The sequence below is a fragment of the Pantherophis guttatus genome, chromosome 2 (assembly GCF_059756535.1).
Source record: "Pantherophis guttatus breed Tessera chromosome 2, ASM5975653v1, whole genome shotgun sequence".
Lineage (NCBI taxonomy): Eukaryota > Metazoa > Chordata > Lepidosauria > Squamata > Colubridae > Pantherophis > Pantherophis guttatus.
In genome coordinates this window covers 196,564,660-196,578,356 of record NC_142064.1, presented here as the reverse complement: position 1 = coordinate 196,578,356, position 13,697 = coordinate 196,564,660, and the positions used below count along the sequence as shown (strand labels likewise).

Here is a 13,697-nt window from a genome sequence, read left to right as displayed (position 1 = left end):
TTGACATGGAAATGCATACACGACAAATGGCAGCCTTAAGCCAGTGCTCTGCATTTGGCCTTGCAGCATCTTTCAGTTTCAGATCAGCCAAGGAATAGAATGGAATGGAATGGAATTGGCTTCTGGCAGAAAAAAAAAAAAGGATCAAGATCCATACCAGTTCCAAAGATTCATCTCAGGATATTTTTTTTTAAAAAAAAAAACCACAACAATGTGTTCAGTACACTAGCAAAATATTTATTTTTTTTAATAATGACATAACAGAAGTGAAAGGTTTTTGGTGTGCCACAATAATTGTAGTTAAAGAAAAAAAAATGGGATTAATGGACTCTTTATACATCTTAATGTAAAAAAAAAAAAGTTAGCATCAAATCTCAACTGTTCACCATTTAAACAAATGTAAAACGTATAACCGCCCCCAACATATATATATATAAAGAATTAAAGTTTTAAAATCTATAAAAAGTAAAAAATATACACTCAGAAGATCTAACTCTTATTCAGTCTTTAATATAAAACTGTAAACATTTATTTACACAAAGAAAATGTGTAGAATAGAAAAACTGAGCACCCTTTCCATTTTGCCGGGGTTTAGGAAGGCAGGGGGGTGGGGGGGAATCTTGGACAGGTATGATTTGTTTTCACACCTTTTCACCAGCCCAGGACTGCAGCCTATAAATAAAACTGAGGCAACAGGCCAGGCAAATTGAGGGGAGGGAGGGGGTCTTATTGCTCTAAAGCTGCAGCAAATAGAAAGCACAAGTGCAATTCAATTATGAACTGCTACTAGTGATTGATGGGAGTGCCCTGCACTTAGCCCCAGCTAGCTTCCGTGTTTAAGGATCACTGCACGGCACATTTTACCTCTTTTAACATTATGCTACATCTTCAAATCTGAAAGAGTTTTGTATCGACTGAAAGCAACAATTGAAATCAAGTTGAAGATACAACTTGACTTAAATTTTAAGAAAATTTTAATTTTTTTCAATTTTGAAAGGGCACAGTCAATCCAAAATTATTTCCAGCTAATTTATTTCACCAGAAGGCATTTGTTACTCTTGAAAGGTTCCAGATTACAATTCTCATAAATCCAGTAGCAGGGCAACTGTGTGGGGAGTTGTAATCCAGGATACCTAAAAAGCAACAGGAGGTTTATCCATAGTTGTATGTGCTGCAGCTGATAAAACCTTATGTAAATAAACAAAGACAGGAGGTATCTGCCTATAGCACTTGAAACACAAAGTGTCTGTTACATTTTCTTCTGACCAAAATTTTATCTGATAATTAAGCTAGAATGATATAAAACTTGTAATTTTTTTTCTGCACTTAAAGAAGAAATAAGAACTCAAATAATTAAGAAGTAGGAGGCCCCAAGTACCTCCACAAACAAAAGGAAGGCACACTGGTGCAAGATTACCAAAACACATAACAAATATACTTTATCTCCATTTCAAATCTCTTCCTCCCAGACTCCAATAATTTTTCCATGGTCAAAAAAAGCAGCTACAAAGATTACAATATTTTCCAGCTGACATTCATTTTGGATCAAATCTTTGAATTGAATTCACTGAAAAAAATTAACTCAATTGCTGATTTATGGAAAAGATTAGTAAATTTAACTCTAATCTAATTTACTTACAATATAGTGACACCTATATTTTAATTATTAAATTAAGCAACTCTTATTATAAAATGACATTTTAAAAATATACACTCAATGCAATTTGCTTCAGTTTGGACATATCAGTAGTGGAACCATTCATTAACATGCAGTTTTCACCATTATCCCCTATCAATTATCCACCAAAACACAAATGTCTCTTTAGCGCGGCATACTTATCTTGATCATGGATGGCAACCATATACAATGAAAGGAACGGGAAAATTAAATTAAAAGTAGTGTTAAAGCAGATTGTTTTCCAAAGTGCACATTTGAGAGGAACACTGCAGATACAGTAAAATATTTTCCTATTGTTCATCTTTTTAATCTCTTCACTGTTCCCCTGTCCAAAATATCCCAGATTCAAATATCTCTGTAAACTCTCCTGAACGTATCTGAGGCAAAGGAAATTCTATGATTTTCAGTTGCAAATGTTATGAAGTAAATTAAGAATCCTTATAACAGGAGGTAAATAGCCGTGTTCAATAAAGAACAAAACAAAACCCCGAGAAGGAACAGAGAGGTATCTATGCATCTAAAACAACTTTCAAATTGATTACCTTTATAACTAAAGGTTAAGGCAAAAGGTGGTTTGTTGGCAAGCAGAAATTTTTTTTGGTAACATATTAAAAAATAATTATCTTTTCCTTGCCATAAAAGAACTAATTTTACACATCCAGGAAAGTATCTCCATGGAACATGATGAATTAGCAGCATTTATTTCATTGGAGATTCGTCTTTATATTTCTAAAGAGCTTCAATCACCATTTTCCCCAAGGGTCTTAAAATTCTTCAATTTTTTAAAAAAGTATAGTGTGCCCCCATCTTCCTGTGCCATTATTGCAAAGTTTTCAGTCAATAACTCCAAGGCATAAAACTTGCTTCACCTGCTTGACAAAGACTAAATCATCCTATCCACATAGTACAGTATGCACGTGGCAACAAAACACTGCTAAGTATAAATGCCCTCTGAATCAGAGAAATGAGGTGTGATCAATCCAATTTTAATGAATGCAGCAAAGGAGATAGAAAAAGTGCACACACTTGACTCTAAGTCTGTTTCTCCAATTAAAAAATAACTAAAAAAGAAAGAACTCCCCCCCCCCCATAGCAGAGTGCAAATTGCTTAGTTCAGTAAGCCATAAGCCAATTAAGACCAGGTTCCCCAGTTTAGATCTACAGCAAACTGCTGCTGGAAATGTTGTAATAGTTAAGGATCTCCAGTAAGTAAACCCATTATCAGTTATTGTGAATTCTTATATCTGGTTTGCTAAGAATGTTGGCACACATTGATTAGAAGATTACCCTCCCTAAACTAAGGAGGATTCCAGAAAAGAACAAGGGCTGTACACATTTTCCTTGAAAATGGTGGCAAGGTGGCACTTTTTACTATTTAGAGATCCAAATTAAGATAATGAAATCTATCAAGTACTACCTGTAGGAAAGAATACCTTAACACTGAATACTTACAGCCTATCTCTTGCTGGCTTACTTTCTGCACTGCAACTGCATGGGTTCACATTTAAGTCTTCAAATGTAAAACACTGGAAAAAAAGTTACATTTTTGCTGGGCTGTTTGGGGTATGCACCAAACTGTTTGCATATGTTGTGTTCCAGACACACTACAGAAATGACATTTTTTCCTAGCAAGCCGGTGCATCTTTTTTATGTTCTTAGACCCAGAAAGAAGCAACTCCAATACATTCCCACTAGAGCCTGTGAGTTTTCAATGACACAGGTATTTGGTCCAAAGATAATTTGTAATTTTAAAAAAATGACTCAGGGAAGAAGAAAAAAACAAATCTCATTTCAGTGATTCCCTAATAACTCATCCAAATCATTCATCCACTCTTCTGAAGTCCTGTTTTTCAATAAAGTGTCTATGAGGTCTGTATCCCCAGTTAAGTTCTGTAGTCCATTACCTCCAGATGGGTTACTGTAGGCAAAAGGCAATTCCTGATTAGCTGTCCTCACAGGATAACCTTGAGTACAGTGTAAGTTGGTTCTGCTGGACAGCTGCTGATTCTGATTCTGGCTGAAAGTCAGATCTGGGACAGTTTGACTCATGCCTGCCAAGACCTGTTGTGACTGGACTGGCTGTTGAGTAGGAGGGTTTGTCCGCTGCTGGGCTCCTAACGGCAGTATCTGTCCAGAGACAGCTGAATTCATGGGTGCTATTGTCCTGCTGGTGTTGAGGCTTACCTGAGGCATTCCTTGGGCAAACTGTTGACTGGGCAACTTTAAGTGAGTCTGCTGCATATGGAACGTGGAGCTGGCAGTAAACGTCGCTAAACCATTATTTCGTTGAGCCGGATTGTTCATATTTGATATACCTTGATGCTGCCAAGATGAATTTTGGGCCCCAATTGCTGGCATTCTTGCCATCTGAGGCTTGGATAATGTAGCATTTAGTGCTCCTTTATTATGTTGGTGAGAAATGCCTGAATTTCCTAGTGTGTTCTGTCCGTATCCAGCAGGAAGAGCAGTGCCCTGAGCCAAATTGGGTTGTCTTTGCATCTGTGGCTGACCATTGGCAGTTGGATTTGCATGTTGTTGAACCATCTGGGTCATACTAGATGCCATGCTGTATAAATTATTTCGCTGAATATTCTGCAGACCAGTATATTGATTAACCGCTCGATCTTGCGGATTACTGCTTGATGAGACAGAATTGTGCCCTGTTCCAATCTGAATCATGTTCTGATTCTGAGAAAACACTCGTGGACTGCTGGAGTTGGACTGGCCTAAATTATTTACCCCTGTCATTGATGGAGATGAGCCTGTAATATAAGATTACCAACGTTAGTGATTTTAAAAATAAATCCAAACATTCTCAGAATATTTGATGCAACATTTTATATATGTAACGTGCAATACAGTAGTTTCTAGCTATATTTAGGGCTTGCTGGCTTAGATCCTGAAAAATTCTAGTGGGATAGGACTTAGGAAGGTTATTTTCTTCTTCCTGCCAGCCTTCTGAATAGCCTCCTTTAAATGTTTTGTGTGACTCTGGAGGCTAAGGGAAGAAGTCAAATATTAAACAAAGGTAGCTTTACTGAGCATATCTTTCCTTCTATCATAATGGCATGCTTTATGTGTCATACACATCTCAAAAAACATGACTTCTCATAAAATTTACTGTTTTAAATGCAACTGATTAATCTGGAATATATTGTACAAAGATACAACTATTTAACAATGTTGATTTCTATTCTAACTAGTTAGATGGGCATTCTGTTTAAATCTGTTTCAGATAGAAGATTAATCTATACTGCATATGTGGGTCAAATCACTATTAGCCATCCTTAAACACATATATATGTAGGAATGCATATCTGCAAACTGAACCGTACAGGGATATTGCTCCAATGCTTTTTGTAATTGTAGAGTTGTTGCAATAATGAGAATTTCAAAAGCTGTTTAAAATATGTGCTCATGGTGAAAAAGCAGCTGTGTTAACCAGTCTTAGTTATTTAAGATAAGAAGGACTGCAGCTGATGATAGAGTACACAGAAGAACCATCTAGTTATCCTCTACCCCACTCTCTAAAAACCAAAAGTCACACTAGGGAGCAGGAATAATTTTACTATTCATTTCATGCATTTATATTTCATCTATAACTATTCAGAGGAGTTCAAATTCTATGGAAAAGGATTCACATGGCACATGGGGAATAGGAACTGTAGAGTTAAAAAGCAGTTCTGCAAATCACTTCCAGCTTGTACAACCTGTGGTTACTCTACCTATGAAATACACACACACTTCTGCAAGAAAGCAGGAATATCTTTAATGATTAAATATGCAAAACAATATTACAGAGATTCCTTGTTGAATGACTTGTTTAGCAACTATTCAAAGCAATGATGGTATTGAACTTATGACTGGACCTCAAGTTGTGATCATTGCAGCGTCTTCATGATCACATGTTTGCAATTTGGGTGCTCAGCAACCAATTGTGATGTTGCAGCATTCTGTGGTCATGTGATCACCATTCGTAGCTTTCCTTGCTAGTTTCTTACAAGTAAATCGATGGGGAAGTTGTTAGGAGGTTGCAAATGACAATCATTGACCATGGGATGCTGTGACCATGTGAGAGTTACTTGATGGCAACTGAGATTGCCAAAACTGCCACTGTAACTCATAGTGGTTGTATGATGTCATGCCTTATGATTGCATCACTTAGCAACAGAGTTCCTGGTTCCAATTATCATCGATAAGTGAGAACTAGCTGTATTGGACAATGCTTGCTGTGACACTGATAGAGGCATTTTTTCAATGGAGAATGAAGCAGCACTGAGATCAGGACAACTTTTTCTATTACAAATTAATGCATTTAATTATGAATCTAATACTTAGTCCAGAGCTAGGAAACAGAGAGGTTAGCAGGCAAAATGTGAGATATGACACAAATCTTCTGTTAGTACATGTTTGTTTAAAACTATTAAACAAGGGCAAAGAGAGAGATAGTAATAGTGCATTTTCTTTATTCAAAAGATGGTTTCAAAAGTACTTTTCATGTAGAACAGGATGTCAAACTCGCATCATCATGGTGTCATTATGTGACATATCAAGACTTTTCCCCCTTTGCTAAACCAGGCATGGGCGTGGCCAGGGCATGATGCATCCAGCCCGCAGGCTGCAAGTTTGACAGCCCTGATGTAGAAGGATGTATACTTATATAAAGATACTCTGTTTCATGCAGTGTGCTATTTCACACTGAAAAGTTAACTTAGACAAATGAACACAGCTTTAAAATTCTTAGAAAACAAACAGGAGTAAGACAACTATAATTATTCCAAAGAGCCTCAATATGAAATGTTTGTGTAAACCAATATCTTGTGTGCTAACAAGGAGAGAATCAGTTATTATTACAGAAATATTAAGAGTGTCCCAAACAATGTAACATTCTTTATTCACACATGCTGCAATATAAAGGATTTGTTAGTTTCGTGAATGCTGCTTTTAAAACTTTAAGAATTTAAAAGGATGACATTTACTTGATTCTTGCCCTCTGGGGGAAGGAGATATGACAACTTGAATCTGACAGAGGCCCTGAAAGGTGGTGTGCCCCTTACTCAAGCTCTCCCTGGATCCCTGGATAATTAAAAACTATCACCTAGTTTTTAACCTTCCCTTTTGGGTTATTAAGTGAGTGATGGAGATCCAGCTGCAGAAGGGGCATTGGTCCTACCTGATAGACCCAGTTTCTGTCAGTGCTGAAAGACTCCAGGCATGGGTATCACTCTTGTCCTATAGCTCTACAGACTGGGTCTAAACGGAACACAAGCCCTCTGCTGACGCTTCCCAGTTTTGATGATGTTACAGCAATGTCTCATGACGTACTACCTGCAACGACACCCCAAGTATACCCCGGACCAGACCCTACTTAGGCTGGGGCTGGAGTCTCTCAGCACCGACAGAAAATGGGCATATCATGTAAGACCAACGCCCCTTTTTCTGTATGGTGCCTCAAGACTCCAGGCATGGGACATACCAAAGCTGGCTGTCCTCACGGGAGGGTACCTATCTGGTCCTGCTCACCGGTCGTTCCCAGTACTCACTGAAGAACTCTCCTGCCAAAAGCTGCCTTTTGAATCCAGGAAAATGAATCCAGTCAGTAGTGCTGAATGAAAGGCAATGGCGAAGACTAGGTCGCCACATGACAAATGTCCTCCACCGAAGCCTGTGTCGCCCAGGCTGCCATTGTAGCAGCACTCCTGGTAGAATGTGCTGTGAGCGCCTTGGGTCTCGGAAGGGCCTGCAAGTCATATGCATTGGAAATGGTTGTGTGAAGCCACCTGTCTACTGTAGATGCTGTAACTTTCTTTCCCATCATAGCCGGTTGGAATGATAGAAAAAGTGCCTCAGACTTCCTGAATATCTGTGTGGAAGATGCATAAATCCTCCCTTACAGAAAGAGCGGCCAACTCCAATATCCTCCTGGCCGATGTTATGGCCACTAAAAACACCATCTTGTAAGTGAGAAATTTTATGTGGGTAGTTCTTAGGGGTTCAAAGGATGCGCTGATGAGGGCCTGCAGCACCTTGGTGAGATCCCTGGTGGGATATCTATGAGCCACCAGTGGCCTTAAATTGGTGGCTCCCTTAAAGAATCTCTGCACCTCCAGGTGGTGCACTAGGTATGGATTCTAGATTCCCACAGGATAAAATTGATGCTAAGGCCGCTACCTGCCTCCGATGAGTGGTCGGAGCTAACCCCTTATCCAGGCCTTCCTGAAGGAAGTCAAGCAATTGGGGAACTGTTACTGTGGTGGACTCCAAGTTACGCCCGTACACCACCTTAAAAAAATCCCCCACGTAGCGTTGTAGATCCGAGTAGTGGATAGTCGTCTGGCAGCCTGGATAGTCTGTATGACACTGGTGGAGAAATTTCACTCCATCAGAAGTCTCTACTCAAGCGCCACACAGCCAAATGGAGCCACTGTGGTTCTAAATGGGATAAGGGCCCCTGGCTGAGGGAGACTTTGTCCGGAGGAATCTTCCATGGCCTGGCAATTGACAGGCTGAGCAGATCTGTCTAGGCCAGTGTGGTGCTACCAGTATCATCTCCTCCCTCTCGGCTAACATCCTCCTGAGCATCTGTGGAATCAAGGCCAGTGGTGGGAAGGCATAAAGAAGCCCTTGAGGCCACGGACAACGAAGGGCATCGATTCTCTCCGCCCCCTGCGCCGGAAACCTCAAGAAGAAGCAGGGCAGCTGGCTGTTTGCTGGGGAAGCAAAATGATCTAATATTGGAGGGCCAAACTGATTTGATATTTCCTGGATAAGTCCAGGTGCAGACACCACTCCAAATGGTCAATGGTGGCTGTGCTCAGCCAGTCTGCCCATACGTTCTTCACCTCTGAGATGTGCTCAGCCCTTATGGAAAGCACGTTATTTTCCACCCAGTGACAAAGTCGCTCTGCCTCCTTCATGAGCACCTTGGAGTGCGTGCCCCCTTGCCTGCTGATGTGCGTCTTAGCCGCCACATTGTCGGTAAGGAGAAGGACATGCTGTCTGGCAATCTGCTCCTTTTTTTCTCTCAGGGCCAGATGAGCTGCCTTCAGCTCAAACCAATTGATCTTTTGATGAAAGTCTCTCTGTGTCCACCTCCCTTGGGCCACCAGATTCTGGAAATGGGCTCCCCAATCCCCCAGACTGGCATCTGTGGTGATAGTCAGACGTTTCTGGTCCCTGTACATGCAACCCTTATTCATACAAGTCCACCAGAGGAGCGACCTCAGGACCGCCCTTGGGACCCTAACTTTCACAGGTGATGTGCCTCTGCCTTTTTTCTGGAAAGGGAGCAGGAACTACTGTAATGGCCTACCATGGAACCTAGCCCAAGGAACTATTCCTATACATGGTATCATCTTTCCGAGCAGTGTGGGCAGCAAGACGGGGGGGTGGGGGGGCCTCTCTTTTCCAATCTGATCTGATCTGCCTTGCTAATGTCCTAATGCTCTCCAGGCGATCTGGAGATAGAAACACCTGCGCTGATAAGGTAACTATTATCACCCCTAGGTGTAAAAGGCAACTAGCTAGTTTGAAGTGGCTCTTTTCCACATTGATGGAAAAGCCATGGCTCTGCAAGAGCTGAACCATGACCGCAGGTCTTCCTCTGCTCGTCTGAGAGATACTGTATTTAATATGTCGTCAAGATAACATTGTATCCTGACTGGTAGTGTCCTGAGAAAGGCTCCTAGCACTGCCAATAGTTTGGTGAACACCCTGGGTGCTGATGCCGATCCAAACGGTAAGGCTCTCTACTGCAGGTGTCTGCCGTTGTAACAGACCTCAAGTACTTTCTGTCTAGAGGTGAAATTGGTGTGTGAAGAAACGCCTCCATGAGGTCGATGGAGGTCAAGAAATCTCCTTCTCTGACATTCTCCAAAATCGATTGTAGAGAATGCAACTTGAACCTCTGGTACCATAAGTATTTGTTGAGGCTTCTGAGATTGAGAATTGGTCTCAACCCCCCCCCCCGAGTCTTTCTGAATCACGAACAGCATGGAATAATAACCTTGTCCCTCCTGATCGATTGGGACCACTTCCATGGCCTGTATATCCAGCAAATGCTGGATGGCGGCTTCCATGCTTTTCCTCTTGTTCACGTCTCTGGAGACGGGACAACGGATAAAAAATTTTGGGGGACGGGACGGAGGTAAATTCTAGGGATAGACCTGATCTATGGACTCTTTCCTGCTTCAACCAAAGCAATGGCACTCTGGTGAAAAATGAAGCGGCTGTGGCAGACTTGACCACCCGCTTGGTGGGCCTTGCAAAGCGTAAGCTCCACCTTCTTCTCGTCTGGTTTAAGCACGTCCTCCGCAACAGAGAGAAGCTGAGGTGGATGTCAATGCCATCACAGGCTCATCTACCTCTGGAATCTGTAGAAGCTCAATGAGATCCAGGATGACATTGTAGAATTTTTTGTCAAAGGACATGGGATTGGGATAAGCCCCAGGAGAAACCCACTGCCTCTGAATTACGTCCATAAATAATATTGGCGCTGGAATGGCCTCTGTTTCAGCCATGGGTTCTGAAAACAGGAGATCAGAGGGATCTGCAAGCTCCTGAGAAGCCTAAGGCTTTGACGAGTCCGTCCCTAGTTGGGTTGAAATCTTAGCCTTAAAAAGCAGTGCCTTAAACAAATGAGGCCGGAACAACACTTTGAAGCTAGATTGTTCAGGTGCCATACCCTCATCTTCTGATAACTCCTGATCAATCAGGCCCTCTTCCTCCAAAACCGAATCTTCACTCCTTGAGGAAGAGTCCGGAGAACCGGAAGCCTGGTAATTCGGCAACTCCCTTGGATGCTGAGGTGAACTCTCCTGCACCTGCATTTCCGATGCCATTGGTGCTATTTGCAGGAAATGCTGTCTGCCAGCTTCAAAACCTCTCTTAACTGCCTCAGAAATTCATTGTTGGACTAAAGGAGGCATTTCTCCTTTAGAAATGGACGGAGAAAGGAGAACCTTCCCCCAGTGGACGGAGCCCCACCACCGTGGGAGTGAAGGTAGCCTCGGATGGATGCCTTCTCCGACTTGCCACCCCACTCTCCTGTGGTAAAGGTGTGAGGCCCTTCTGGATGCCAAATGCCACTTGTAGATGGCCCAGGATCTGGGAGAGAGATTGAACCCGGCTCTTCCTGCATAATCAAGTCTCCTGCAGCGCTGAGATTATCAGACTCCAATATCTGGCTGAAAGCAGGTTCAGCCCTAACATCCTCTTCTACAAAGGGGCTTAGGTGCTTCCTTTTCTCTGCTGCTTTTGCCCCTTTTTTCATCTGCTTCTCCAAGGCCCTTTGAAGCCTTTGCTCCACCTTCTCCTGGGCCTTAGAAGGCTTCTTTTTGGGGACAGTATTGGATCTTGTCGTGGTTGCTACTCCCCTGGCCCCACTCTTATATCTAGATGATCCATGCTTAGAGCTGCGACTGCTAGCTCTGCTTGCTTGAGCTCTTTCAACCATCTCTCTGTGCACATGAAAACACTGCGCATAATACCTGGTCTACTAGTCAGCTCTCTTTTTCTCTTTCTTTTTTTTTTTTTAAGCTTCCTGCCTTACTTCCCCCCATATTACTCCACTTTCAAAATGGCACCTGGCTTCTTTGCCGTTTTGCGCCAACAAGAAAAAAAAGGCCGCCCGACCCTCCAGAACGCACCCAATGGTGCTGGCAGCCACGAGGAGTCAAAATGCACCATTAGCAATCTTTCCTTCCAGCGATGCCTTCCAAACCTCCCTCGTTACGGGGGAGCAGGCTTGAGCCACTGGCTCTTCATGCAGGCCACCGAAAATGGCTGCCGCAGTTAGTAGAGCCTTTTCCAGCCTTCCTTTCCTACAATACCAAGCCTCCAATAACAGCGGGCTCAAACCTAGGGCTCTTCATGCTGTAATTTTCTTCCTCTCTTCCTTGCACTTCCAAATTACTGCTGAATCAAAAGCTGTTTTTTGGCAGAGCTCACTCTGCCACATCTATCCAGAGCTACAGACTGAGTTGAAACTGAGGAGCATCAGCAGAGGACGTGTCTTCAGTTTAGACCCAGTTTATAGAGCTATAGGACAAGAGTGATACCCACACCTGGAGTCTCGAGGCACCGTACAGGAAAAGTCAAGGTTCAGGTCTGGACTAATTACTGAATGGCCTTTGACACTGTGATAGATAATCTTTAGGGCCAGGGGATCCTTTTGGATTACATGCAAAAATGGGAGGTTCTGTTTTGGAGGGATTCTAAACCTTCCTGAGTAAGAACTTCCACTTCCAGTTGGTGATTGAGGGAGAAGAGTAATTGATCCAGTGGCTACTCCTGTGTGGGATGGTGTAGAGTTTGATTCTCTCTACTTCGCTATTTAAAATCTATGTAATGTTAAAGACAGGTTATCTGATCACTTGGTGTAAAGTATCAGCAATATGGTAATTATTTACTGCCACTGGGGGCCTGTCAATGAGGCTGTTAAGACCCTGGATAAAAGAAAATAAGCTTAAATTGAACCCAAAGAAGGCAACATTGCTATTTGTTCACCATGGCTCTCTGCCACCTCTAATGGTAGAGCTGCCCCTGCAGAGCAAGCCCATGTTTGGATGATTTTCTTGGATCTCTTTGGGTGGGTAGCACCTATTGAAAAAGTCATGATCAGAAGTTCTTTTCTTCAAGCTCCATTAGTGTTCCCATTATAGACTGAACTAGAACACAAAACTTTCTTACAACGGCTGCCCTCAACACTGCTTACTTATAAGAGGACAATGCACATTACATGGGACTGCCTTCAAACAACACTTTGAAACTCCAGCTGACCCATCTTTAATGGCTTGCATACTGGCAAGCATTTAGCACAATAAATACATTAAACCAAGTTTGCAAAAACTACACTGGTTGCCAGATTTCCAAGAACAATGCTAAACCATACTTTTAAGGTATGAAGTTCTGCCCTTTATGATTTGACATCTAGGTACCTTCAGGATCATCTCCTCCAACCAGAAAATGTAGCTCCTTGATTCATTCAAGACATCTTTCTCAGGAGAACATGTTGATATTGTGTGTGGGTCGGGTGGGGTGGGGGGAAAGAGAACAATAGAACTATCTTGTGTCCTTTGATAAAAGATTGACTCACTTGGGAACAGCTTTTTGGAAGCTAATTAAAATCTAATTATTTGGAAGGCATTGGGGTGAATGTCATATTATCAGAGCTGTTATATGATTTTATTAACTTGAACAATTAATCTGCATTTTATTTTGGATATTTTAACCATCTATTTTGTAGCTGTTGTCAATCATTAGGAATCACACATTGTAATAGCACATGTATTTAATAAATAAAATAATAGTATCAGACTATATTTTGACTACAAAAGAGCATTTTAAATATAATTCATGTGCATACTAGTCCTTCATATTTCAACCCCACATCCCCTTTACCTGGGAACTGGCCAACTTGTTGTTGATATGTGTTTTGTGTCTGATCTTGGTACTGAGGAGGTGGTCGTGTCAAATGCCTCTGGAGTTGTTGCTCCTGATGATGCCTTTGTTTCTCCTAAAATGGAAAGCCAGGTTATCAGAAGAATGTTTCTCCACACAAAGCATCAGATATGAAGTTTTATTGTTGAACCAACCAACCAACCACTGCTTTGATTGTAATATAACACCAATTTTAGAAAATAAAATATGGTTTATATGTAAAAGGTAATGTGTGCTCTTTAAAACATGCAAAACAAAAGGGATCAGAAAATGTTCTGAGAAAAAAAAATACTTTATGTGACATTATACTTAATGTGAAGAAATTAGTGTAAACATTCCTTGGGTCAAGCTTCATTTGGAATAATTTCCTCCATGCAGTTCTCTTAGTAGTTTGTCACTGCCTTCCTCCAGCATTCTTTTTCCACTCAATGTTCAAATGAGACTTATTAGTCTCTGGTTTCATAGTAGAAGCACAGAACTACTTAACAAAAGGATTAATATTGTAGTTGACTACATTTGGTACTGTGAACTGTCTACATAGTCTATTACTTTGTATTTGCTCTTTCTGAATGCAATGATA

General features: G+C 41.6%; 1 protein-coding gene across 2 annotated transcripts in view; it reads right to left on the bottom strand.

The window, feature by feature from the left end:
- Window positions 1-216: 216 nt before the first annotated feature.
- MAML1 (mastermind like transcriptional coactivator 1) overlaps window positions 217-13,697 on the bottom strand; it is a 40,034-nt gene continuing 26,553 nt past the window's right edge. For both annotated transcript variants that reach the window (XM_034402796.2, XM_034402804.2), the window contains exons 4-5: window positions 13,079-13,193; window positions 217-4,440 (exon numbers count right to left, since the gene is read on the bottom strand). In XM_034402796.2, the coding sequence (XP_034258687.1) occupies window positions 3,470-4,440; window positions 13,079-13,193 (1,086 nt within the window). In that variant the 3' untranslated portion in view covers window positions 217-3,469. The remainder of the gene's footprint in view (window positions 4,441-13,078; window positions 13,194-13,697) is intronic.